Source organism: Sylvia atricapilla, chromosome 7 (genome assembly GCF_009819655.1).
Source record: "Sylvia atricapilla isolate bSylAtr1 chromosome 7, bSylAtr1.pri, whole genome shotgun sequence".
Classification (NCBI taxonomy): domain Eukaryota; kingdom Metazoa; phylum Chordata; class Aves; order Passeriformes; family Sylviidae; genus Sylvia; species Sylvia atricapilla.
This window is the reverse complement of record NC_089146.1, coordinates 23,092,550-23,117,518: the sequence shown is the minus strand read 5'-3', so window position 1 is coordinate 23,117,518 and position 24,969 is coordinate 23,092,550. Positions and strand designations below refer to the sequence as shown.

Here is a 24,969-nt window from a genome sequence, read left to right as displayed (position 1 = left end):
CCCAAAGTTTAGTCCCTGCCCCGCACTCTTTGCCCCCAGTTCGGCCTGCCCTAAGGCTGCCCCAGCTCGGATCCCCCATCGGTGCAAGCGCGTCTGGGGGCAGACAGGCTCAACCGAAGGATAAGAATGGGGGCTCGACCCCAAACGAGGGGCGCCGCGGGGAGCCCCCAGCCCTGCCGGCCCCTCCGCCGCCTTCTTCACCCGCCCCCCCCCTCCCCGCTCCGCCTCGGGAGTGGCGTGACCTTAATCCGAAGCGACCTTGAGAGGCAGCGGCTACGGGGCGTGCGGGGGCCGGGGACGTCCCGCGGGGGCGGGGGGCCGCGGCCCGGGGGAGGGCTCGCCGCCCGGGCGCTGCCGAGGGGCGGGCAGCCCCGGCTCCGTGCGGCCGCCGGCGGTGGAGCACCGGCGGAGCGGAGGGGAGCGGCAACGGAGAGCGGGTACGGACCGGGCGTCCTGCGGAGGGGAAGGGTGAAGGTGGGTACGGGGCTGCGACCTCCGGGCTCTGGGACCCCCTTCTCTCGGGCTGCGGTGCCCCGGAGCGGCTGCACGGCTGGGGTGGCGCGGGGCAGAAGTGCCGGCGATTTTGTCTCTTTTGCCGTGAGGTGTGATTTATCCCGATCCCCAAATCTCTTGGGGTTTGCCGCCTCATCCCCGAGCCCCTTGTCTGTTCCCTCGCTTCCAAGTCCTTCTGCCCCTGACAGCTGCTGGCTGGGCAAAGCTCTAGGACAAGGGCAGTTTGTGAGCACACCAGGGCAGCAAGGTGTGGGGGTGCCCGAAGGGGCGTGAGACGGGGTCATCCTTCCCTGTTCTGGCATCGTCACCCGTATGGTTTGTTCTGCCGGACGACTCTGCACTGGAACGGCTGGGGACCGCTCACACTCACTGGCCCTCCAGTTCTGCTGGGGCCTGTCAATCAAGAGAGACGCGATAGCTCAGAGTGTGCTGGGGTAGCTGGGGCTGTTCTGGCAGCAGGCAGCTGCCCTGCGGGAAACTCTCGGGTTGGGTTTCTCTGTTTCTCCACACTCTGGCTCTCATCCCGCTTGGCTCAACAATGTAATTCAGACTAGGACAAGGGGGCCTGCATTGGGCCAGGCTGTGAGGGGCTCATGGCATCCCTCACACAGCAGGAGGGAACTGAACAGATGTGTCCCTGCATCCACATGCTCTTCCTTGTGCTTCTTTGTGCTTCCTTGGGTTGGAACGGATCATCCCTTCTTTAATGCATTTGTGGAGAAGGCACTGCTTCATGGTTGGGACTGGGCGTGCTTAGGTCGTGCTGGGAGCCTGGAAGGGCTGGCACTGGGGGAGAAATTTAGCTCCAAACTCTCAGTGTGGTTATGGGCCTAAGGGCTACAAGCTGCTCCTTTGAGTGCTACCACCTTGTACACATGCATGGCAGGGTGCCAAGAGGACAGAACTGTTGGTGGCACTGAGCCCATCTTTGTGCCTGTCCAACATGTCTCCCTGCTTCTCCAGCTCTGGTGCCTCTTCCTCCAGCCCAGCTTCCCTAAGACATGCCCATCTCCCTCATCTGCTGCAGCATGGGGACTGCAGAGCTGGTGAGCAGCTGGAGCTATGGACCTGTGAACACCCAGGCTGGGTGTTGCTGGAAAGCAGGAGAGTGCAGGCAGATGGGTGACCAGGGTTGTTCCCACTGGTTCCCTGAGGGTCATGGGGTGCAGGGGCTGAGAGCAAACTGTGGAGGTTGGATGTGGGGCATTCCTGGAGCTGTGCTAGCCAGCATCAGGGCACTGACTCTGAAGGGTGCAGAGGAGCACCGGGCTACTTCCCATTTTTGGGTACGGGCACTCCAAATCCTGGGCCAGTGGGTCAGTGCCCTGTGGGTTGGATGTGGGGGCATCCAGGCACTACAGCAAGTCCTTGCAGTCTGAGCCTTGTAAGAAGAACCAGTGTTGGGAAAGCACAGCCCCAGCACTGGGCACTTCTGGAAGGCATTTGGGATGGCACCCCAGCTACTCCATGTCTCCAGCAACATGTAAAGTCCCCAAGAGTGGACAGATGATCCCTGTGTGCCCTGTGGACAGCCAAACAGCCACAGCTTGCCCCACGACTAGGGTGTCTTGCAAGAGCAGAGCCAGAGCCCTGGCCAGTGCTATTCTGCCCTGCTGAGCCACACTGAACAGGAGATGGCTGCTGTCTGGCCTGAGAGCCCACGAGGCCCTAGCAGTTGGGCTTGGCAGCTGCCTGCATGCTGACGGCACTGGCTATTCCCAGCCCTGCTTCACCGGTGCTGTGCTGAGTCAGGGACCTAGGGCACAGCTGCCATCCCTTCACCCTGGCACAGAGCGCTTTGCTCCCAGAGACCCTGGGACCCCTCCTGCACCCAAATCCCAGCTGCGGCATCTGCCCCTCCAAAGCCAAACTCCAGCACCTGGGTGACAGGCACATCCAGTGATTTGTCAGCATAATTAAAGTCTCAACAGCCTAATCAAGGTCTCATTGTCCAGTAGTATTTATAGTTCCACTCACAGCCATGTGCTTCCTGTACAGCTGTGGGTGCAGTCACTGCCTGGGGTGCTGGTATTCCCTGGGGAGGAGAAGCTGTAGGAGCTGAGGGTCATTGCTCTGTGTTTCCTTCCTTGCCATCACAGCTATGCCTCTCCCTTACTTTCAAATTTGCTGGTTGAGGTTGTTTTCTAGGTGGTGGAAGGTGTTCTCAGGCACAGAGCAGTTTTTCCTGATTTCAGGGGCTGCTTCTTACCTGGGAACAGCAGGGCTCTAGTACCCACTGGGCTGTGGGGCATCAGCGCTGGCAAGTTTTTCTGTTTTCCACCAACACCTTTTGAGCTCTGGCTTCCCGGTAACACAGATTAATATTTCATGAGTGTGGTGGTGTGAACTCGACACTTAAGGAATGCAATGACCCAGCAGGAGACAGACGCAGGTGCACTCAGCTGCGGGCAGGGGCACACACACGTGGGTATGGCTGGAGCCCACTCATCGAGACCTGGCCACAGCATGAGGGTCTGACCCTGCTTCCACCTTCTCTCTTCCCTCCCCAGCAGCTGCCAGCGTGGAGAAGGCAGAGCTATGGCATCGCTGCTGTGCAACGCCCGTGAGTGCCCCAGCGGAGGATGGGTGCAGGGCAGGGCATTGGGTCATCTGGATTTATGCTGAGGCAAATCTGGCTTCTGGGTTGAGCTCACCTTGTCGCACTTAGAAGCATACCTACCCCACCATGGCCATTGGGATTTGGGCTTGGAAATGCCAAGGGTGCACCAAGGGAAGGGTTGATGGGGAATTACCCTGTGGACCTCTTGTGCTGACGGGAGTTGGTTCATCCCTCCTTCCTCACGGATTGAGGGACAATGTGCAGTCAGAGGTGAGAGGAAGCAAAGTAACAGGGCGCAGTGCCTGGATACCATCACCCTCAGTGATGCAGCCAATGCTGCCCCCAGGCATCCAGCTCACAGACACACTGGAGCAGATGCAGCAGGGGACTCTGATGCGCAAAGTCAAGTCCAAGAGCTGGAAGAAGCAGCGTTACTTCAAGCTGCAGGAAGACTGCATGACCATCTGGTACCAGTCCAAGAGGACAGGCAAAACTGAGTCTGCCTGTGAGTACCAACTATGTATTGGCCAAGAGGCCATCAGTAGGTTTCAGAGTGAACAGGGATGTGAAGTTAGGGAGCTTCTTGGGCCATGCTAGCTAAGAGTGCTGGCGGATTGAAGAAAGGCTCTCTGCATGCATGTGTGATCTGTTCTCACTCACACCTCTCCATGAAATATCCTGCCCTCAGCAAGACCCATGGGTCGAAAGGGCTGAGTAGAAATTGCAACTGATACAAATGGAACCTCTGGAATGCCAGCGCAGGAGTAAGCAAGACAGAGGGGCAGATGGATGACTGGCTGACTTGATAGCTCAGGGGTTAATGGATAGATAACTAGATGGATGGATGGATGGATGGATGGATGGATGGATGGAGTGGAAGAAGGAATGACTGTAAGGATAGATATCTGTGGGTGGTGCCCCTTGCCCTGTGGTCCTTGTCCCCTACAGACAGGCCTCCCCTCCCTCTGCCCCAGTCTCCATCAGCGATGTGGAGACAGTGCGGGAAGGGCACCAGTCGGAGGTGCTGCAGAGTGTGGCTGAAGAGTTCCCCCCTGAGCGCTGCTTCACCATTGTCTTCTACGGCCGCCGTGGCAACCTGGACCTCGTTGCTGGCTCAGCAGAGGAGGCACAGTGCTGGGTACAGGGCCTGCGTCAGCTCATCGAGGTGGCCACCACCATGGACCAAAGGGAGAAGATAGACCAATATCCTTCCTGAGAGCATCACTCTGCCCCCCTCACCCATTGCTGATCATTACCTAGGCCCTGCACATTCAGCCTTACCCCAGCATGTGTGTAGCTGTTCCGGGTCTCATCTGCATCAATACAGGGCACATGAAAAGGAAAAGATGCCCTCTGATACTACCCAGCCCTATTTCTCATAGCCAAGGTCCTTTTCCTTAACATTTGCCCTGGTTTCCTGCACATGGATTCGTGACTGGTTCCAGAAAGCTGACAAAAATAAGGATGGACGCATGAACTTCAAGGAGGTGCAGCGTCTCCTGAAGATGATGAACGTGGACATGAACGAGGATCATGCCCTGCGGCTCTTCCAGGTAAGCACTGCAACAGCAACTTTGGTGGCCAAGACACCCTGTTTTGCCCCGTCTGGGTGCTGAGGGAGCTCTCTTGCAAACAGGATGCTGACAAGTCAGAATCGGGGACGCTGGAAGGGGAGGAATTTGTACTCTTCTACAAGGCTCTCACGCAGCGTGAGGAGGTGCTGAGCCTCTTCCAGGAATTCTCTGAGGATGGAAAGAAGCTGACACTGCTGGAGCTGGTGGATTTCCTGCGGGAGGAGCAGCTGGAGGATGAAGGCACAGAGGAGCTGGCCATGGAGCTCATTGACAAGTATGAACCATCGGAGACAGGTGAGAGCTGGCTCAGACATCAGCTGTGCTCTGCATGGGGGCAAGGAAGGGTCAAAGACTCACAGCTCCGTGGCAGGAGCATTCCCAGCCCCATCCTGGTGTGAACGGGCACAAGGGGAAGACTCACCGAGGTGTGATCCGAGTGCAGTTCACCTTTATTTGGTCTGTTCCTGGACCATTTTGGTGTAGAAGGTTGACCACCCATGGCGTGCGAGCACCAGATTTGGGGTCTATTGCCTACCTTTCCAAAGTTGCTGCCCTGCGGCATCTTTTGTGCCCCAGACTCTGGAAGCAGTTCTGCCCATCAGTTTGGGGATTCTGAGAGCCACCATCAGCCCTGTTTGCCTCCATTCTGTCTCTTCCATGTCCCTGGTTGTTGCTGAACCTCCCCCTGTGCCTGCAGCCCGGGCTCGCCATGTGCTGAGTGCTGATGGGTTCCTGATGTACCTCTGCTCCCTGGAGGGCTCCATCTTCAACCCCCAGCACCGGGTGCTGTGGCAGGACATGAGCCAGCCACTCTGCCACTACTTCATCTCCTCCTCCCACAACACCTACCTGATAGAGGATCAGATCCGGGGCCACAGCAGCATCGAGGGCTATATCAGGTAAAGGGACTGCTCCCTTCCAGCTGCCCTCCAACGCCCTCCCACCCCACTGTCATGTCCTGAGCAGCTCCATAGGGTAAACCCCAGAACATCCTTTGCTCCTATGCAGTCCTGCACTCCTCTGGTCATGCCCTGCATGCAGCAGCATCCCCACCCTTGGTGGGTGTCCCCTGGTACCTTAGGGTTGACACCCACGGCAGGGAACTGGTGCCCTGGCTGAGTGCAGGGTTCCAGGGGTGACAACCCACCCCCAGGGCTCTGAAACGGGGCTGCCGTTGTCTGGAGGTGGATTGCTGGGACGGGCCAAATGGGGAGCCCATTGTGTACCACGGCCACACCTTCACCTCCAAGATCCCCTTCCGGGAGGTGGTGAGCACCCTGGGGAAGTACGCCTTCAAGGTAAGGCACCCTTCCCCAGGTGCTGGTGGTCGTGGGTAGTCCTCGGTGGGTGAGGATGCATGGTAGTGGTGGGTCCCTGAAGGGGGAGTGGTACTGAGGCGCACACACCTGGTGATGCAGCAGGACTGGTCTCACTGTGGGGAGGAGGGTGGCTGTGTCACTTTCTGGGGGATAGCACTGGGGGTCTGACCTGAAGCCTGCACTGCACTGTGCCAAGGGTTGGGGCTTCATGCAGACCTGGACTGTTGGGGGTGCAGGGGTGAGATGGGATGTGGGGGATGCTGGGGGATTGGAAGGGTGTGAAGGTCTCAGGGGAGAAACAGACACAAGGGGCTCCATCCTGGCACTGATCACGCCTGGATGAAGCCCTTATGAGAGCTCACCAGCCCCACAAAGGATTATTTCCAGGTGTGCATGTTGCTCCTCAGACCTCAGACTACCCGGTGATCCTGTCCCTGGAGAACCACTGTAGCGTGGAGCAGCAGGAGGTCCTAGCCCAGCAGCTCAAGGACATCCTGGGGGAACAGCTCCTCACCACTACCATCGATGGGCATGTCCCCACCCAGCTCCCATCCCCAGAGGTAGGGACAGAACACAGCTGTGCAGGGCATCTCTGTCCTGCCTGAGAGTTTGGTAAGGACGTGGATCTACTGTTCAGAGAATAGGGCAACCTGTTCCAGCAGGAACACTGGTTGGGGACACTGGGCGTGGGTGCTGCATCCTCATGTTCACAGAAGTGCCAAGGCTGTCCCCAGGGTTGTCTCCTCATGTCCTGCAGAACCAGACAGTGGGGCAAAACCCTCCTAGCCCATGCCCTTCTGAGTGCTGAAGGGAGCTGGTCATGCTGGCCTCCAGCAGTGCAGGATTTCAGGGGACAAGGCCCATGGAGGTGCTGGGTAGCTCAAGGTGCTTCACTATCCCTAACCCCACAGGAGCTGAAGCACAAGATTTTGCTGAAGGGCAAGAAGATTGGGAGGCTGGAGGACACCCTGGATGGGCCAGGGGATGAGGTGCCTGATGTGTCTGACGATGACAACGGGGCAGAGGCAGAGGAGGAGAGGCGGAGGGCAAAGGTAAGTGGCCGAGGCTGGGGACCAGCTGGGAAAGCTGAGCCCCTGGACACAGCTATGAGTTGTGATGACATCTCACTGCATAGAAGAGAGACAGAGACTGCAGAGACATCACCAGGCAGGGAAGACAGCCTTTTCTGTCCCTGGCTATGCCAGTCCTCTTTGTTGTGGTGGCAACATATTGGAGGTCCCCTGCTGCTCTGTTCCTGTCAGGAAGACTGCTCATAGTAGGGATGCTGCCACCCACCAGCACATCCTTGGCTACTCTTACCTGACCTGGCTCTACAGCCCCTGGGTGAATGCTGGTGGGTCGTGCTCCCATCAGGAGGGACCCAACATGGCTCTGCCTTGCAGAAGGACAAGGAGACTCTGGCACAAGCATTGTCCGACTGTGTCATCTACTGCAAGAACGTGCCCTTCCGGGGCTTCCAGGAGGCCCGCAGCCATTCCCGGCCCTCTGAGATCTCCTCCCTCTCTGAAGCCAAGGCCAGGAAGCTCATCAGGGATGAAGGTGAGATGAAGGGGGCAGTGGCACCAGGTGACTGTGACAGAGTAGAAGTGGCCAATGGCTTCCTCATGGGTAGTGCCACAGCCTTCAGACACTGGGGTTCCCTCCTTGTCTGGGAGAAACAGGGTCCAGTGGGGCTGTAATGTGGGATTTGGCTCTGGTAGGTGATGAGGTTACTGGCTTAGAAAACAAGGCAGGACACCTAGATTCCTGAGTAGGGAAAGAGATGAAAATTGGTGGGTGGGTGCACAGGTTGATAGATGGATAGACAGATAGATGGATGGATGGGCAGTACATGTGGATGACTGTGCAGACTAGAGAATGACTCCACAAGTGGGCCTCATGTTCTGTCCGTAGGAAATGAGTTTGTTCGCCACAATGCCTGGCAGCTGACACGCATCTACCCCAGCGGGATGAGGACTGACTCCTCCAACTACAGCCCCCAGGAGATGTGGAACGTGGGGTGCCAGATTGGTATGGCTGGGGTGCAGCAGGGCTATGGGCTGGGGAGATGCCCCGAGTCCTGTGCTAAATGCATCAACACCTCTGTTAGTGCCAGCTACAACCCCATCTGGAGGCAGGTCAGATTGCCGGCTCTTGTGGTGCCCTGGGGGTGTTCAGGCATTAGTACCTTATTCCCCTATGCAACTCCACATCTCTTTGGGTATGGGGACAGGCTGGTTTTCACCTCAAAGAAGAGTGTGGTATCTCCAAGATGTTCTGAACCCTTTTCCCTGCCACCTCCCTCCAGTCGCCTTGAACTTCCAGACAGCCGGCACGGAGATGGATCTATGTGACGGGCTCTTCAGCCAGAATGGCTGCTGCGGCTATGTGCTCAAACCACCCTTCATGAGGGACAAGGAGACTCTCTTCAATCCCAGTGACCCCAGCAGCCGAGAAGGCCCTGGCCCCATCACCCTGACAATCCAGGTACAGGCTTGTGGAGAGACCCTGGGGAAGCTGTGACCCTGGGCTCTCTTGGTCCCAGGCAGATGGAGACTCTGTTGGGCAGTGTGCAAGTAGCCTCACAAAAGATTAATCTGGCCCTGCAGGTAATCAGCGGGCAGCAGCTCCCCAAAGTAGCCAACAGCAAGGAGGGAGCCATCATTGACCCACTGGTGCGTGTGGAGATCTATGGGGTCCCTGCAGACCAGGCGCACCAGGAGACCAAGTACATTGAGAACAATGGTGAGACCCACAGTGATACCATGGACCTTGCTGTGCCCAGGCACAGTCCCTGCTGCCTTCACTCGCTCAGCACCTGCTCTCTCTGCCCAGGGTTTAACCCACGCTGGGATGAGACACTGCAGTTTCAGATCCATGTGCCCGAGCTGGCCCTTATCCGCTTTGTGGTGGAGGATTACGACAAGACTTCCAGGAATGATTTTGTGGGTCAGTTCACCCTAGCATTTGCCAACATCAAACCTGGTGAGTCACGGCTGCCCAGTGGTTTTGGGCAGCCAGGGCAGCCCTGCAAGCATGTCTGGGGCTCAGCTGGGTACTAGAGGGGAGGGTGGGATGCCAGTTAGCCTTGTGCTTCCTGCAGGGTATCGCCACATTCACCTCCTCTCAAAGGATGGCACCAGCATCCCACCCTCTTCACTCTTTGTCCACATCCGCATCACTGAGCCACCTGGCCCTGAGCTGGACTGATCTCACGGGGGGAGCAGCACCCGGATGGAAGCCATAGAGCCAGCTCTGAGCAGCTGGGGCCACAGAGCCAACCACCTTGCCCTCTTGTTGAGCTGTTTGTCATCCCTGTGTCATTGTTGCTGCTGTGACTCCCTTTGCAGTAGCCTCCAAGGACTGGGAAAAAGCACTGACCTCCCCTTCCCAGATTCAGGATGCTGCTGCCCCATGCATGAGTGTGGGGTTTATGCCAGTGCAGTTCCCTGCACCCTCCACAGGCACCGTGCCCTAGCCCACAATCAGAGCTTGACTGTGGGGAGGAGAGATGGTGTGTGGCCCAGCTCTGCTGCAGGGGCTGGTCCCCCCCAGTCAGGGGAGCAAGGCTGGAGCCAAGCAAACCCCGGGGATGGGCACTGCTGGGAGTGGAGTTGGTCCGCACTGCCCCCTAACCCTGCAGAGCCCTATCACATCCCTTGGCCCCCTACAGCCCCAAATTAACCCTTATCCCATCCTTTCTGTGTAAGCAACTTAATAAATTGTTCAGTGACAGACAGGTTTGGGTCTGGGTGCAATGGTGCTGGGGAGAGATAGGGAGCTGAGCTTAGGCTTTGCTCTTTCTCTGTGGGCCTAGCCCTTTGTTCACCCAGGGGTTCCAAGCAGCACAAAGAAATGGTATTAAAAGGAACTGAGCAATTCCTTTTATACAGTTGTGTATTTTACAACCCATATACATATATGCCTGTACACACACATACATTTCTGCAGCAGGCCTGTGCCACCAGCACCTTAAAGCAGTTGGGATTCAGCCTCACTGTGGTGTGCCATCCTTCTCCGTGGGGCACCCTCCTTCTTGCTGCACCCTGGGGGGCCCCTTGGCCTGGCTCTCCCTCTGCACGGTGTGAAGGTGGACGGTGTGTGTGCTGGGGTCCTTTCCCACCCCCTGGCTAGGGTCAACAGCCCTGTGCTCAGGGTGATGTCGCTGGATGTGCTTGATGACCTGAAACTTCTGCTTGGCCTTGTAGGGGCAGTAGCGGCAGAAGAAGGGGTGCTCATTGGTGTGGGTCAGGTAGTGGTGGCGCAAGCCGGCTGCCCAGCGGAAAGCCCGCCCGCAGGCGTTGCACACATAGGGCTTCTCCTCGCTGTGCTTCTTCAGGTGAGTCTTGAGGAGAAAGCGGGTCTTGAAGGCCTTGCCACACTGCTCACAGATGAAGGAACGGGCCTCCTGGTGCCTCGTCTCCTTGTGCACCCGGAGGGCGTCTGCGCGGTTGGTGCAGTACTCGCACTCATCGCAGCGATACGGCTTCAGGCCTGTGGCAACAGGGAAGGGGATGGCACCAGGATGAGGGCACTGTGCTTTCCACAGGTCCCACCATCCCTGTAACAGAGCATGAGTCCGCAGGGACTTCCCCCTACATCCCATTTTGTTAGCAGGCACACCAAGATCCCCATTTCCAAGGCACCAAATAGTGCCTGGGGTTCTGTGCCACCCAAACTTCCACCTGAGAGCAACACCTCCACCTCATTAGCAAAGAATAATGTGCTCCTCCCTAAATGTTCTCCTCCATCTCCAGCTGGGCCAGTGGCAGAAAAAGAAGCAGGGAGAGGCCCCAAAACCCTACCCAGTGCTTGACAGCTTGTTCTCAGTGGGCAGCACTCACCTGTGTGCTTTGTCATGTGATACTTGAGCTGGTTCACCCACTTGCATTTGTAGCCACAGTCAGGGCAGAGATATTTCCTCTCCTCCTTGTGGATCCGCATGTGATACTGCACAGGAGAATAGGGTCAGGATGAGACCATGCTCCCTGTCCTGGGGATGTGCAGGGCTTTGTCAGGGCAGTGAGAGGCTCAAAGACAGCTCTGACATCTCCAGCAGCATGGGGCAAGGAGGGCTGTGTGTGTGTTTGGCAGGCTATGGGCAAGCGAGATCCACACCAGGGTCAGGATGAGATGCCTGTACTGCTGAGCTGCTCTGTCCCAACCTGTGGATAGCAAAGGCTTTGCTCCCCAGTTTCGTATTTAAGGCAGAGTCAAGTTAAAAACCCAGCCCAACAGAGCTGAGCACGTTGCACAGCCTATCCCAGGTGGCCCCAGGGAGCTCCAGCTCAGCCTGGCCATTAAAATGTCAATATTTCTTTTAGCAAAACCAGACTATTTTCCCTCCATTACCCTATGCCTCCATCACCCACGCATTTCCTGTTCTAGGAAAAGCCCTTTACCATGCATCAGGATGCTAAATCACCTACAGCAACAAGGGCAGGGCCATGCTCTGCTTGCAAGAAACCTGGAGGTTTCTCTGCACCCTGTCTGGCACCACAGAGCATGCTGAATCCAGCAAGCTGCCAAACTTGGCTTTGAATGGTGCAAGGCTGCACCCAAAGAAAGCCAGAGATGTCAGCAGGAAAAGAATTAAACTTAGACTGCTGGCACCTTCTTGCTTTGTTAAAAGTCTCCCTTGCCCTTAAACTGCAACAGCAGAGAAGAAATGTATTTACTGACTTGACTTTTATCTGCTGCCTTCTATTTCTGTTCAGTATGAGCCACTGAAGACTGAGGATGAAATCTGCCCTTGGAACTTCTTCCCCAAATCCTTGTGGCCCCTCAAGCAATGTAGACGCAGTAGGATACATTCCCAAGCAGAGCTCTTACCTTGAGACGTGAGGGGTCAGCGCAGGCGTATTTACAGAGGTGGCACTTGTAGGGCTTCTCACCAGTGTGGATGCGGATGTGCCACGTGATCTTTTGCCTGTTCTTGGTGGTGTACTCACAGTCTGAGCACTTGTACACACGGGTGCCCCCATGGCCCTTCATGTGCTGGTCAAACACAAGCTGGTGCCGGCAGGCGAAGTCACAGAAAGGGCAGTGCAAGGGTTTGTCCTGGGGGGCGGCCGGCTCGTGGCTCTCCATGTAATGTTGCACCAGCTGCTGCCGCTCCTTGGCTGCAAAGCTGCACAGCTCACAGCGGTGGCTGAAATGCTGCATCTTGTGCTCCTCCAGTGCCTCCCGGGTGGTGAAGGTCTCCTTGCAGGTGCTGCACTCCAGGTGTGGGTGCTGCTTCTGCGCATGGCACTTGAGCGTGGCCTCACTGTGACACACAAACTCACAGTGTGGGCAGCTGTAGGAAACCTTCTCCTCATGCCGTCGCAGGACATGCTGCTTGAGGGCTGTCTCAGAACTGAAGCGAGCCTCACAGCGGGAGCAGCCAAAGTTGAGCTCACCGTGGTGGCAGCTGTTGACATGGCGGGTGATGTCATTCTGCAGGTAGCTGCTGTAGTCGCAGAGTGGGCAGAAGTGGGTGGGTGTCTTCTCATGCACCCGCAGACGGTGGATGCGCAGCTTGGAGTTGGTGCCGAAGGTCTGGCTGCAGATGCCGCAGGCGATGCGCCCCACGCCGGTGTGCAGAGACTGGTGGGCCTCCAGGCGGTAGCGTCGCGTGGTGCTGAACTCACAGTAGCGGCACTTGTGTGGCTTCACCCCCTCGTGCTTGATGCGGATGTGCTGCCGCAGGCACCGGGCCTGCTTGCAGGTGAACTCGCACTGGCGGCACTGCAGCTGTGGCCGCTTGCTGTAATGCTTGCGGTGCAGCCTGCGGTGCAGCCGCAAAGCTTTGGCCACCTTGGAGGTGAAAGGGCAGGAGGTGCAGCGAAACTCACCCAGGGTCACGCAGCCCCTCTTCTTGTGAGTCTTCATGGCCCGTTCCTGGTGGCAGGTGAAGGGGCAGGTGGGGCAGGAGAAACGCCTCCTCTTGGGCAGGGTGGCTTTTGGTGGGGCTGCATCCAGTGGGAGCTCGCTGGGCTGGTCTTTCTCAACATTGAGTGGGTCACTCTCAGGGAGTTCGGTCCTTTGGGGTCTGTCCTCCTTGGGATGCACGATGTGCTTTTCAGCACAGTGGCTCTTAAGGGCCCGCCGGGAGCGGAAGGCCTCAGGGCACAGGGAGCACCAGAACTGCTCCAGGTTCCGGCAGCCGTCCTCCACGTGGGAGGTGATGGTGATGACACGGGAGCACACAAAGGAGCAGGCATTGCAGTGCAGCTTCCCTCCCTCCAGTCGGTATTTCTCTGAAGGTTTCCCAGGCTGGGAGGCACCAGCAGCTCCACCTGGATCAGTCCCACCCCCTTGCTGGGGAGGCTCTTCTGCCACCTCTGTGCTGTCACCCAGCAGGGATTTCTCAGAGGCATGACAGCCTGATGCCTGTGCCCCAGCCAAAGGAACGCCTGCTGCTTGTGTTTTATCAGATAGCAGTTCAGCTTCCCAAGGGCTCTCAGCAAGCCCAGACTCCTCTGAGCCTCCCTTCTCGCTCTCTGCTGTTTCTGTACCATTATCACTAGGCTGGTCAGCAGGTTGGCAAGGTCCAGGTGCCTCCTGATTGGTTGGTTTGAGGATCTTGCTGTTCTTCAGGAGAACTGGGCACTTCTTTAGGAGGTGAGTGTTGAGGCCCCTCTGCTGCTTAAAGTTGGCGCCACACTCATGGCACACAAGTGGGGCCCGGCGACTCTGGCAGCTGGCTTTGGAGTGCAGGGACATGGATTTCTCCTTCCGTGTGATGTACGAGCACTTCTCACACTTAAAGACCTGGCTCTTCGACTGCACCACCAGCATCTGCACCCTGCCCTCCAGCACCAGTGTCTCTGCCTGCTCCTTGTCCTGCTTCCGCAGAGCCTTCAGCACTGACTCCGAACCGCCCCTGGCATTGTCACCAGAGGCGGTCACATCCTCCAGGACAGGCGGGTGACCCTGTCCAGGTGTCTTCAGCATGCTGAGCCAGGCTTCTGGCAGCTTGGCTTGGCTCGTCTCTCTCTCCTCAGTGTCTGCTACCACCTTGTGGTGGTCTGAGCATGACTCCTCAAGGTGTCCCATGTCCTTTAGGATGTCTTTTCCCTGTTTGTCTCCTGACGCTACACTGCCCTTCACCACCTTGTCTTCCTGTACATCTACCTCTTCCTCAAAGTCTGGGATGTCTTCGAGTGTATTGCCACTGTCCTCCAAGCCAAGGCTATCCTGGGAGCCCAGCATCTCATAGGCTACAGGAGGCTCCTTGCAGGACAGCATTGCCACGCTCTCTGGCTGGGTCACACAGGGTTCTCCAGGCAACTTCTCCAGGAGAGGGTCAGATGAGACATTCAATGCCTCCAAGTGCAAGGTGCAGCTCTCTGTCACATCTTTAGAAACAGTGATCTCAGTAGAGCCTGTGGCAGCATTTCCTTGCACACAGTCATCTTCCAGGGCATTGCCAGCAATAGCACACCTCTGCTCCCCCTCGCCTATGCCTATCTCTGCCTCGCTGCTGCTCTCTGGTGGAGCAGCATCCTGCTCAAGGAGGGGCACCATGAACACTTCCTGGTAGCACTCTTCTCCCTGGGATTCCACCTGGGATGGCTTCTCCTTCACCCACTGCTCCTTGCCAGTGAGGGGGGGGCTGGCATCCACATGCAGGGCTGTCCCCAGCTCATAGCCAAAGAGTGCCTCAGATGAGCTGATTTCCAGCTCCTTGCTGGCATAATTTTCCAGCCAGTCCTTGTCACCAGGAACATAGCCATGAATCTTGCGCTTATGGAAGAAGAGGCTGGTGTTACTGAAGGTGCAGTACGAACAGAGGGCACAGCGAAACTCCTTCTGCTTGGTGTGCTTGCAGTTCTCATGGTTCAGCAGCGCCTGCTTGTACTTGGTCTGGTAAGTGCAGTACTGGCACTGGAAGATAGGCACCTGGTAGTTCTGCGAGTGCTTTGCCTGCATGTGCTTCTGCAGCTCGTACTTGCGCTTGCAGGCGAAGCCACACACCTCACAGATCAGACTTTTACCCTGGTGCCGCAGCTTGTGGCTGCTCAGCTGGTCAGCACGGTGACACCGGTATGAGCACTGGTTACACTGGTACCTGTGGGGACATGCAGAATCGGTCAGGCAGCTCAGGGAACTGGGGCAGGCTGAGCCTCATCATGCACACTGAGCTCTCCTTCCCCATCTCAGACAAACAGGGAAGGGGTATTATTCAGTTTGCCAGACGTGACCTTTGCCATCCAGACAGCTCTTACTATAGGCAATTCCTCCCTGCTGCAGCCCTTGGCACTGCTGGTGCTTTACACCCCCAGCCTGGAGACTGGGGATAGATTTCCTGAGTATTCCATAGAGTGACCGTGTCAGACGCACTCTCACATGTGCATGCCAACAGCACTTCCAGCATTCCAGCATTCCTGGAGGCAGGCTAGACCCAAAGGATGTGGTAATTTCGCAGTCCTTAACAGGTCTTGACCCACAAACATCAGCAGAGCAATGAATCGAAGCTCAGAATTGCACCTCTGAGGTAATACACCTCTCCTTGGTGGCACAGAGACAACAAAAATAGCTTTGTCACCGCAGCACTATGCTGTAAGTTCAAACCCCAAATTTCTTATGTATCAGAAAGGGCAGGGCAGGCATAAGAAAGTCTGGCACACAGTGCAGCCAGAAGCAGACCTCTGGAGCAGGATTTGGGGGCCCCTGACTATGCTGCCAGGCCAGTGGAGCAGGGGGTCTTACCGGAGATCTCCAGTGTGCTTGCGCATGTGGACATTCAGGTAATGCTTCCACTTGGTGATGTACCCGCACTCAGTGCACATGAAGTTCTTGTCGTTGGAGTGGGTCAGCATGTGCTTGGACAGATAGCTCACATCCCGGCACGTGAAGTCGCAGAGCTCACACTTGTGAGGTTTCTCTCCTGCACGCAAAACACAAATGCCTTCAGCATGACAGCTGAAGCAACATGGCAAGGGAAACCAGCTCAGCAGGGAGCATGCAACAACTTCAGCCAAGTGATCCTGGGCTGGCAAAAGTCTGATCTGTGAGGAGGTGGGACCCAGGAACCCCGACCCAGCCCTCCCACCCAGACGCAGGACGAGACACCTTCCCCATCCCAGCTCAAGTTTTGGCACCCCTACAGTGGACACCCACCAGTGTGCAACAGCATGTGCCGGATGAGCACCCGCTTGTGCGCTGTGGCGAAGGCACACTCAGTACACTTGTGGATTTTCTCGTTGGCGTGCATCTTGCCAACGTGGTCGTGAAACTCCACAGGGTTGAAAGTGGCATAGGGGCAGAAACTGCACTGGAGCTGCTCGCTGCCCGGGTGGCCCTGCTTCTTGTGCTTGCGGAAAACGTGCTTGTTGGAGCAGATAAAGTCACACTGCTGGCAGTGGAAGGCATAGTGGGTTTTCCGGTGAGCCTCCATGGCCTCAGCCGTGCCAAAGAGCAGCGAGCAGGCATGGTACTTGCACTCCACTGCCTTGATGCCATGAGCATCCTTGAGGTGACGGACAAACTCCTTCCGGTCCTCTGCACAGTAGCTGCAGTCCCCATGGAAGCAGCTCAGCCTCTTGGGCTCGGCTTTGTGAGTCTTCAAGTGCTCCTTGAGGGCCTGGCTGAGCCGAAACTTCTCCTCACAGACAGGGCAGGAGTAAACATCCGAGTAGAAATTGGAGATGTCCTCATGCATGCTGGCCATGTGGCGGTTGAGGGCATTCTTCTCCACTGAGCTGTAATGGCAGAGTGGGCAGCGATGAGCCTTCTCACCTGTCTCCCGCATCATGTGTATTTTCAGCTTGCTTTTGCTGGTGAAGTACTTGTGGCAGTTGGGGCACTGCAGGCTGGGGTCAGGGAAGTGCAGGTGGAGGTGCTCTACCAGGTGAGTCCGCTTTTTGAAACACCGCTTGCATTCGGGGCACATGTGGGTTTTGTAGAGATACTCCGAGCCTTCTACAACATCCCCTGGGGGAACAAAGGAGGGTGAGCAGTTAATAGGGAGAAGATGGAGACCACAGGCAGATGCTCTGTCCCTGATCCAGTTGTGCCAGGTTGAGGGTTTAAACACATGTGCAGTCACACAGCTGCCACCTACTCAGAGGGACTGTCCCCACCCCAAGCCACCAGCACACTTCAGGAGAGCTCTTTCCAACTCAACACTGGCAATGCACGCCCTACATCAGGCCTAACCATGTATCCCTGGTCCCCAAAGCCAGGCAGACCTTTGCCTAAACTGGCAGCATGAACAGGAAAAGCAGGAACATATTTGCTTGGGCAGAGGTAGGGGAAACAAGTGCACTGGTACATGCAGGAGATGTGAGGTCGCCCACCAACTTGGGCCACATTTCCTTGCCAACTCTGAGGATGTGGTGCTTGTTTACAAAGCCTAAGCTTTGGTAAATCCTGGTAAGGCCCTGCATTCCTACCTTTGAAGTGCTGTGCCTGTGGCACTCCAACTTTTTTGGGAGCTGCCCTCCCAGCCTCTTTGGCCTCAGCTTCACAGAGGCTCTCGCCATCCTCCTCTGGTGACTCATCCCCACTGCTGTCCAAGTCCTCTTCTCCAGCTGATGCTTTCTGTCCCTTCAAGGAGCTGTCCCCAGTACCTGCAGGTTCTGCTGGTCTGGCTTCTGCTGTGCTAGCTTTCCAGCCAGGGTGGCAATTACCTGGCTCCTCCTGCCCTTCTGATGCTGCTTCAGTGGGGAAAGACAAAAGATCATCATGTTCTATGCAAGAGGAAGCCACCCTCACACCCCCACACACATGCAAAAAAACCACCTGGCTCAGATGGAGGGCACAAACTGTGCTGCAGGGAGGCACGAGCGCAAGGTTCCCAGCCCTCCAGCTCCACCCCCCACTCCTTCAGCCGTAACTGGGATGCACAGACACAGCCAGCCTCTGCAGCATGCACAGGCCCAAATACCCCACCCAGCCATACCCGATGACAGGATGCAGCACTGGTCAAGGCCGTGGGGCTCTGAACTGGGGGGGTCACCTGTTGTGGGCATGTTAGAAGGGGACCCTGTGGTGTGACCCTTCCTGTGCTGCCAGAAGAGCTTGGCATTGGCTGTGACGAAGTCGCAGTGGCCACAGTGGAAGGGGAAGTGTGTCCGGTGGTGCTGCTCCATGGCCTGGCGGCTGGGGAAGAGCAGCGGGCAGGCCCGGCAGGCGCAGGCCACGGGGGACGCCCCATGCAGGTGGCGCAAGTGACTGCGCAGTTGCTTGCGGTCCTCTGTGGTGAAGTGGCAGCCCCTCTGGGGACAGGGCAGGGCTCCTGACGGGACACGGTGGCTCTTGAAGTGCTCCTTGAGTTGGCCAGGCTGCAAAAATGCCTCCCGGCAGATGGGGCACAGCAGGCACTCGGGAGCAAAGCCTTCCTGTGCGTTGGCTCCAGGCAGCTCTGAGGCCCCGGGGTCACTGTGGCCCTCGCTGGCAGAAGCCAACAGTGCCCCTGGGAGTTCCAGGTGCCCTGGGGGAGGCAGCAGCAGGCACTGGTGCTGAGACAGCAGAGAGGCCTCTGAGAAGCTCTGGTCACACCTCTCGCAGAAGTACAGCTCCACCACTTTGACCACAACCTCTGCAGAGAGCAAGGGATGAGTGTTAGAAGCAGCTTATTCCAGGCCCAGAGCTTGGGACTGGTGGTTCAATTCCAGCTCTGGACAAGGAGACTAAATCCCTCTTGCCACAAGTTACATTTTGGGAACAACATTCCCCGTAAGTGGGGGAATACCACCACCCAGGTGGCCATGATAACCACTGCTGTCCCTTTCCACCTTTGAAGCATGCAGGGATGAGAGGCTGGCCTGGCCCTATTTCTGTTAGGATGTGCCCACACTGGACCCATGTGGGAAGCATGCTGGGGGGTAGCAGTTCAGGTGGAGATCTCTGCCTGGTCCCTACTGACAGCCTGGAGTGACCCCCTAACGCAGCATGCAACTCCCACAGTTTCATGCATCCCAGAGTCACTCTCCTCATCCACACACCCAGCTAGTGCTGGGTCAGTGCTCAGTGGCAGCACCAGACTCATGATGAAGGGTCAGAGATCCGAGGGCACCTAGGACAGGGACCCTGGCCAGACCTCTCTAGCTCTGCTGACTGCAGTGGGGCCCATTCTGTACTCCCTGCACCCCATACCTGTGGCAGTGGCCGTGTTGCTCAGTGTCACATTGCCAGCCACTGCCTCGATGAATATTTCCACATTGCCTCCTTCAGTGTGAGCCCCTTCTGCAGGCACTGAAGCCTCTGCCAGCAGCAAGTCCTGACTGGCAGCCAGTGGGGGTGTCCCAGCCAGACCAGTGCTGGTCACACCAGAGCTTCCCATGGCTCCCACCACTCCTGGTGTGGGCAGGAGCAGCTCTGAGCACAGGGTCTCCATCTCCCTGCTGGCACCCTCTGATACAGTCACTGCTGTGCTCATTGCCACCAGGCGCTGCCTTGGCGCTGGGCCAGTCAGAATGACCTCTCAATCTGAAACAGACGAAAGCACTTTAAATGAGCTCCATCTCAGAGCCCAAGAGGATTTTAGGGAACAGCCTGTGATGCCAGCCTCGAGGCAGGGTATTTCATTGCTGGCTCTTTTCTGCTGTGCCCCAAGCAGGCCGCTGGGAAGCCCTCTGTCACAGGATAGACAAGAGTGCAAGGACACCTGTACCTTCTCCCTGAGCCCAACAACCAGCGCTTGCTCCCTGGGTCCAGCTGGGCCGATCCCCGAGCCCATCCTCAGAACTATGGCCCGTCTCCAGCCAGCAGGTGCCCTCACGAGTCCCGCCGTGCCAGGCTCCCACCCAGCCCCTCGCCTTTCACCCCGGGATGTCCCCGACGCCCCCAGCCCCTCATCCCAGGCTGTTTCCGGCCCTCCCAGCCCCTCACTCCTCATCCCGAGCTGTCCCCTGGTGCCCTCAGCCTCTCGCCCCTTACCCAGGGCTGTCACCAAAGTCTTCTCAGCCCGGGCTGTCCCCGCCGTCCCGAGCCCCCCTGCCCCGGCACATCTCGCTGGCGGCGTCGGGCGGCGAGAGCGCCGCCCTTTGTGCCTGTCGCGCAGCCGCTCTGCCCGGCCCCCGGCTCCGCTCTACGCTGCGGCCGGAAGCGGCGCGGGCGGGAGCGGAAGCGGCGCGGTGCAGGTGAGCGGCGGTGGCGGCACCGGCTGGAGCTGGGGTGAGAGCGGCGCGGGATCTTCCGCGGAGTGACCGCGGCTGGGCCTCCGCTGCGGGGAAGGCCGGTGTGGAGCCGGGTCTTTTGCAGGGCAGGGTGGGGTTCCTGCAGGCGGGGGCTTGCGGGACCCTGCTCACGGGACGCCGTGCCCTGGTAAGGAGGAAGGTCACGCCTTATTCTGGTGGAGGTGAGATTCTCTACCTGAAAGAGCGGAGCGTGTCCGTGTGTCTGGCGGGGAAGGCTCCTCCTCGTTCCCAGTACATGACGGACATGCTGAGGGAGGTGGAGAAGCTTCAGGCCCCCGGAGCATGCGGCTATGAACTAGACGGAGGTGCGCCTTCTACCACCGTCGTGTGCTCGTTCTCAGCAGCAGAGACCCGGCTCTTGGCTCAGCCTAGGGATGTGCTTCAGCTTTTTCAAATTATTAACTTTAAATAATTGCAGTAGTCATGATTTTTGGCTGTTCAGAGAATAAAACCCTGTAAAAATCTGGCCTTGTTGTCTTGACTGAAGAAGCAACAGATGCTCCCGGGCTTCTTCAAGGGCTTCTGGCCCCCTCCGGCTTGGCTCACCTCGTGGCCTACAGAGAGGGAGAAGGTTCCTGCAGCCAGCAGGACCACTTGGTAATGAGCATAGATGTGGGAAATTCAAGTGTGCCAGGCAGCCCTTCACCTTGAGGCCTGGCCCCGATAAAGGGCAGGGAACTGTGGGTGATCTGTTGTGTTCCTTGCTACCATTCAGTCTTTCCTTCACAGGTTTGTTGCCGGAGTGCAGAAACAATGCTGTGGAAAGGAGCTGCATAACCTCCCACAATGCCCCTTTCTGACTTTGTCTTAGCACTGAAGGACAACCCGTATTTCGGGGCTGGGTTTGGGCTTGTTGGGGTGGGCACCGTCCTGGCAGCAGCTCGTAAGGGGGCCCAGTTTGGGCTGGTGGCTTTCAGGCGCCACTATATGATCACCTTGGAGGTGCCCAGCAAGGATAAGAGCTACCAATGGCTGCTGAACTGGGTCTCCCACCACGCTAAGCATACGCAGCACCTCAGTGTTGAGACCTCGTACCTGCAGCATGAAAGTGGGCGTGTCAGCACCAAGTTCGACTTTGTCCCCAGCCTCGGGAATCATTTCATCTGGTAAGGAAGGGTAGGGGAAAGCAGTTTGGGGATTAAACCTCACTTTGGCAAACTGGGGGCCCTGTAGAGGCAGTGGAGAGGATCCTGCCCTCCTCTCTGGGTCTGGGTTGGGGCAGGAGATGAAGAGTAGCAAGAGCTGCCTGTACTCAGCAGTGTGAAATGATTTCTGTACATGAGATGAGTGTTCTTGATGCAAGAACCAGGTGAGGTGCAGCTGGATCACTGTACATCCCCATCTTCCTGCCCCAGGTACCGCAGGAAGTGGATTCGCGTCGAGCGCAGCCGGGAAACGCAGATGCTTGACCTGAACACAGGAACCCCCTGGGAGTCTGTCACCTTCACTGCACTGGGCACTGACAGGGAGATCTTCTTCAACATCCTTCAGGAAGGTCTGTAGGGGAACTGTGGGGTCCTGCTGGGAACAGCCTACTCCCTGGAAATTCCCAGGGCATCACGGGAGATCCTCTTCCTCGGCAGCTGTCCCCTGTGCCTCTCTCTGCAGCCCGGGAGCTGGCGCTGCAGCAGCAGGAGGGGAGGACGATCATGTACACGGCCGTGGGAGCAGAGTGGCGTCAGTTTGGCTTCCCCCGCCGCCGCCGGCCCCTCAGCTCCGTGGTGCTGGAGGAAGGCGTGTCAGAGAGGCTGGTTCAGGACGTGAAGGAGTTCATCAACAACCCCAAGTGGTACAGTGAAAGAGGCAAGGCTCTGGTGTGGTGTGCTCTGTCGCGTGGGGCAGGATGCACATGGTCCCCTCTGGAACTGGCTGTAGAGAGATTTTTTCCCTGCTGCTTACCTTCCCCAGGTGTATCCTCTTTGCATGCTCAGCACAGCACCACAGCTTGGAGGGCTGGAGCACAGAGCAATCCAGGTGGTTATCCTAAAAGAACATTGTCTTCTTAGGGATCCCCTACCGAAGAGGCTACTTGCTTTATGGTCCTCCTGGATGTGGGAAGAGCAGCTTCATGTGAGTATTGTCAGCTCCCTGCTCCGGGCCACAGCAGTCTTGGATGAGAGGGCATGGATGAGTTCGGGTTTGGAATACAGGAGTGGGCTGTGCCTTATGTGTGGTGCCTGTTGTATTCATTTGCATTGCTGACATTGTGGCAGGTCAGGGTGACAAGCCCTTTGTGTCCTTGCTTTGCACAGTGGTGCATGGTATAGGTGGGCAGAACAGGGGCTTCCACCTGCCCCTCAGATCTGATCCTTGCTGGGAAAGGACCCCTCTGCCCTCTCCCTTACTGCTAAGGGAAGATATCTGATTTTTCCTTGACTACAGGCTTTCTCAGTGTGATTCACCCTTGTGGTTTGTGTCCTTTCCAGCACAGCCCTGGCTGGGGAACTGGAGTACAGTATCTGCCTGCTGAGCCTCAGTGACCACAGCCTCTCTGATGACCGGCTCAATCACCTCCTGAGTGTAGCACCACAGCAGAGCATCATCCTGCTGGAGGATGTGGACGCTGCCTTCGTCAGCCGGGACCTTGCTGCTGAGAGTGAGCACTGCCCCTGTTCCTGGGCCAGCAGCAGGAGGGAGGTTCTGTGGCTGTACTGGGAAAATATTTGGACTCTGGGCTGCTCAACTGCACCAGCAGAGACCAGGAGTGGGGGAATCTCTCAGGCCTCAGGGCCCAAACTGGAACTTACCCAGCTTTGGCTAGGCTGTAAAAGGGAATTTGGATCCTTTATCCTCAGGCAAAAGTCCTTCTGCCCAGCTGCTTTCAGGATGAGGGAGAAGCTAGCTTTCCTTCTCATTCTCTGTGTTCCCATGGGTGTGTGTGGACAGGGGAGGTAAATGTGCTGCCAGCCAGGCAGAGTCAGCCTCCAAGCAAGGAGTGAGTGGGGAGCTTGGCATAAGCCTCAGGTGGTAGGAAGGTGGCCTGCAAGCCTGCACAGGGTTAGTGGCCAACAGCTACAATATCAGACACCTCTGTTCCCAGACCCAACTGTGTACCAAGGCATGGGGCGCCTGACCTTCAGTGGTCTCCTCAATGCGCTGGATGGTGTGGCCTCCACAGAAGCCAGGATTGTCTTCATGACCACCAACTACGTGGACAGGTCAGAACTGCCCTTGGGAGGGAGTGGGGTGGGTAGCACAGGAAAACCTTGCTCCTTTTTGCTGGGCTTTATTTATTGAATCCTCCAGCATGAAGACCGGGGGTTGAGATTTCCCACATCCTCCCTTGGGATGCAAATCCTTTGATTGCTGATCAGGATCCCTTTTGCTGGGGCCTTGGATGCCTACTTGCTGTTCAGAACATGGTTGTGTCCTTCAGGAGTGCTACCACCTTTCTGCCCATGGGGAACTGCAAGTGCTGTGAGTGAAGCACCGGCCCCATGTGCAGCCCACTGGGTTGGTGGGATGCAGCCTAGGCTCACGGTGCTTCAACAGCTGCTGTGCTGTGACAGGCTTGGTTCACTCCAGAGCGAGCTTGCCTAGGGGTTTGTTCAGAGGTTGCTCATGGGACAGAGGTGGGCAGAGCTGTTTCCCAGGACATTCTTTTCCTCCTTTGGAGTCTGTCCTTCCCCAGCTCTCTCCTTTCTTTTTGGGTTGATTTCCTCCCAGGGATGAAGCTGTTTCCCCCCTTTACCATCTCACAGTGCATGGCACTTTGCAGAAAGGACAGGGGCTGTCCTAGTGTGGATAGGGCTTCCTGCAGGACCCACCCTGAACAGATGCTTTGATCAGGTTTTCCAGCCCCACCCTTTGTCCCTTGACAGGCTGGACCCAGCCCTGGTGCGTCCTGGCCGTGTGGATCTGAAGCAGTATGTGGGCCATTGCTCCCACCGGCAGCTCGCCTGCATGTTCCAGCGCTTCTACCCCGAGCAGCCCCCGGCTGCAGCCCAGCGGTTCGCGGAGCAGGCGCTGGCAGTCTCCAAACAGATCAGCCCTGCCCAGGTGCAAGGCCACTTCATGCTTTACAAGACGGACCCTGAAGGAGCCACTTCAAACATAAGGTCCAGCCTGCTGTGATCAGGGGCCAGCTTTCCCTTGTGACACTGAGAGGACTGGGACAAAGATATGACCATCCTGGGGATGCCATGAAGCTGCCCACCTGCACAGGCCGGGTCTCTGTTCACCTCCATCTCTCCTATGCCTTGGTTTTGGAGAGTCAGAGCTGCCAGCCTCAAAGCAAGAGAGGGAATCTGGCTCTTGCTGCTCCCCAGACTTGGGTGCTACTGCACCAGCCCTGCTCACCAGTGTGTGCCTCATGTTGGGATTGCTGTAAGCCACCAAAGCTCCTGGTGTGAATCTCTTTCTTTGTGGGTCAGCCTGGAGAGGTCCTAGAAGGGCATTTCCTTTGGGCAGGACAATGGGGTTCTACACTATGAGAAGTGTCTGTTTTTTTTAAAGGATAGTGGTCTCACTGGTTTGTGAATATCCTCTGTGAAGTGCACAACACAGCTCTTGTCTCTCTGGTCTGTTTTCCTGTTAGTTGCCCCTTTATCCAGCTGCTCGTCCAGAGCCCTCCTGACCAGGGCCTGGCAAGGCCAGTACTCCAAATCCAGAGTGTTTCTGAAAAAAAGCAGCTCCTAAGAGACAACTCATTGTCCCTCGGGCTCCAGGCTGGCACCACTGGTCCTGCTGAGTTACGATGTCAAACCACAGATCTACTTGGATATTGCTCCTAGGTGGGCATGACTGTCCTTCCCATCAGAGATGTGGGCCCTGGAGTTGTATGAGGGCAGATGAAAGGCCTTGGCCAGTTATAGCATACCTTCCCAAGCGCTCTCCTAGTCCCTCTTTCAAAATCCTGAAAATTAGATTCCCCA

At 57.1% G+C, this 24,969-nt stretch overlaps 3 protein-coding genes across 8 annotated transcripts; 2 read left to right on the top strand and 1 right to left on the bottom strand.

Moving 5' to 3' along the window:
* Positions 1-336: 336 nt before the first annotated feature.
* PLCD4 (phospholipase C delta 4) lies at positions 337-9,705 on the top strand. The gene is made up of 16 exons (XM_066322969.1): positions 337-437; positions 3,027-3,076; positions 3,420-3,578; positions 4,048-4,276; positions 4,497-4,626; positions 4,710-4,941; positions 5,345-5,546; positions 5,801-5,945; positions 6,374-6,526; positions 6,878-7,018; positions 7,370-7,526; positions 7,881-7,997; positions 8,275-8,453; positions 8,576-8,711; positions 8,802-8,951; positions 9,070-9,705. Exons 2-16 carry the CDS (start codon positions 3,052-3,054, stop codon positions 9,174-9,176), a joined length of 2,262 nt encoding a protein of 753 aa, XP_066179066.1. The 5' UTR covers positions 337-437; positions 3,027-3,051; the 3' UTR covers positions 9,177-9,705.
* Positions 9,706-9,822: 117 nt separating this feature from the next.
* ZNF142 (zinc finger protein 142) lies at positions 9,823-19,996 on the bottom strand. 3 transcript variants are annotated; one of them, XM_066322960.1, is made up of 9 exons: positions 19,836-19,996; positions 19,053-19,385; positions 17,857-18,495; positions 17,348-17,611; positions 16,074-16,886; positions 15,663-15,840; positions 11,799-15,021; positions 10,811-10,916; positions 9,823-10,460 (listed from the first exon to the last, which is right to left on the bottom strand). In XM_066322960.1, exons 2-9 carry the CDS (start codon positions 19,333-19,335, stop codon positions 9,961-9,963), a joined length of 6,006 nt encoding a protein of 2,001 aa, XP_066179057.1. In that variant the 5' UTR covers positions 19,336-19,385; positions 19,836-19,996; the 3' UTR covers positions 9,823-9,960. The 3 variants fall into 3 exon arrangements, with proteins under 3 accessions (XP_066179057.1, XP_066179058.1, XP_066179059.1); XM_066322961.1 differs by having other exon boundaries at positions 17,348-17,608; XM_066322962.1 differs by lacking the exon at positions 17,857-18,495 and having other exon boundaries at positions 17,348-17,608; positions 19,836-19,993.
* Positions 19,997-20,016: 20 nt separating this feature from the next.
* On the top strand, positions 20,017-24,598 carry BCS1L (BCS1 homolog, ubiquinol-cytochrome c reductase complex chaperone). Of its 4 annotated transcripts, none has more exons than XM_066322966.1 (8): positions 20,017-20,038; positions 20,825-21,201; positions 21,451-21,590; positions 21,704-21,898; positions 22,102-22,165; positions 22,522-22,691; positions 23,136-23,253; positions 23,917-24,598. In XM_066322966.1, the coding sequence occupies exons 2-8, from the start codon at positions 20,882-20,884 to the stop codon at positions 24,167-24,169; spliced, it is 1,260 nt and encodes a 419-aa protein (XP_066179063.1). In that variant the 5' UTR covers positions 20,017-20,038; positions 20,825-20,881; the 3' UTR covers positions 24,170-24,598. The 4 variants fall into 4 exon arrangements, with proteins under 4 accessions (XP_066179063.1, XP_066179064.1, XP_066179062.1 ...); XM_066322967.1 differs by lacking the exon at positions 20,017-20,038 and adding an exon at positions 20,052-20,072; XM_066322965.1 differs by lacking the exon at positions 20,017-20,038 and adding an exon at positions 20,073-20,136.
* The last annotated feature ends 371 nt before the right edge of the window (positions 24,599-24,969 follow it).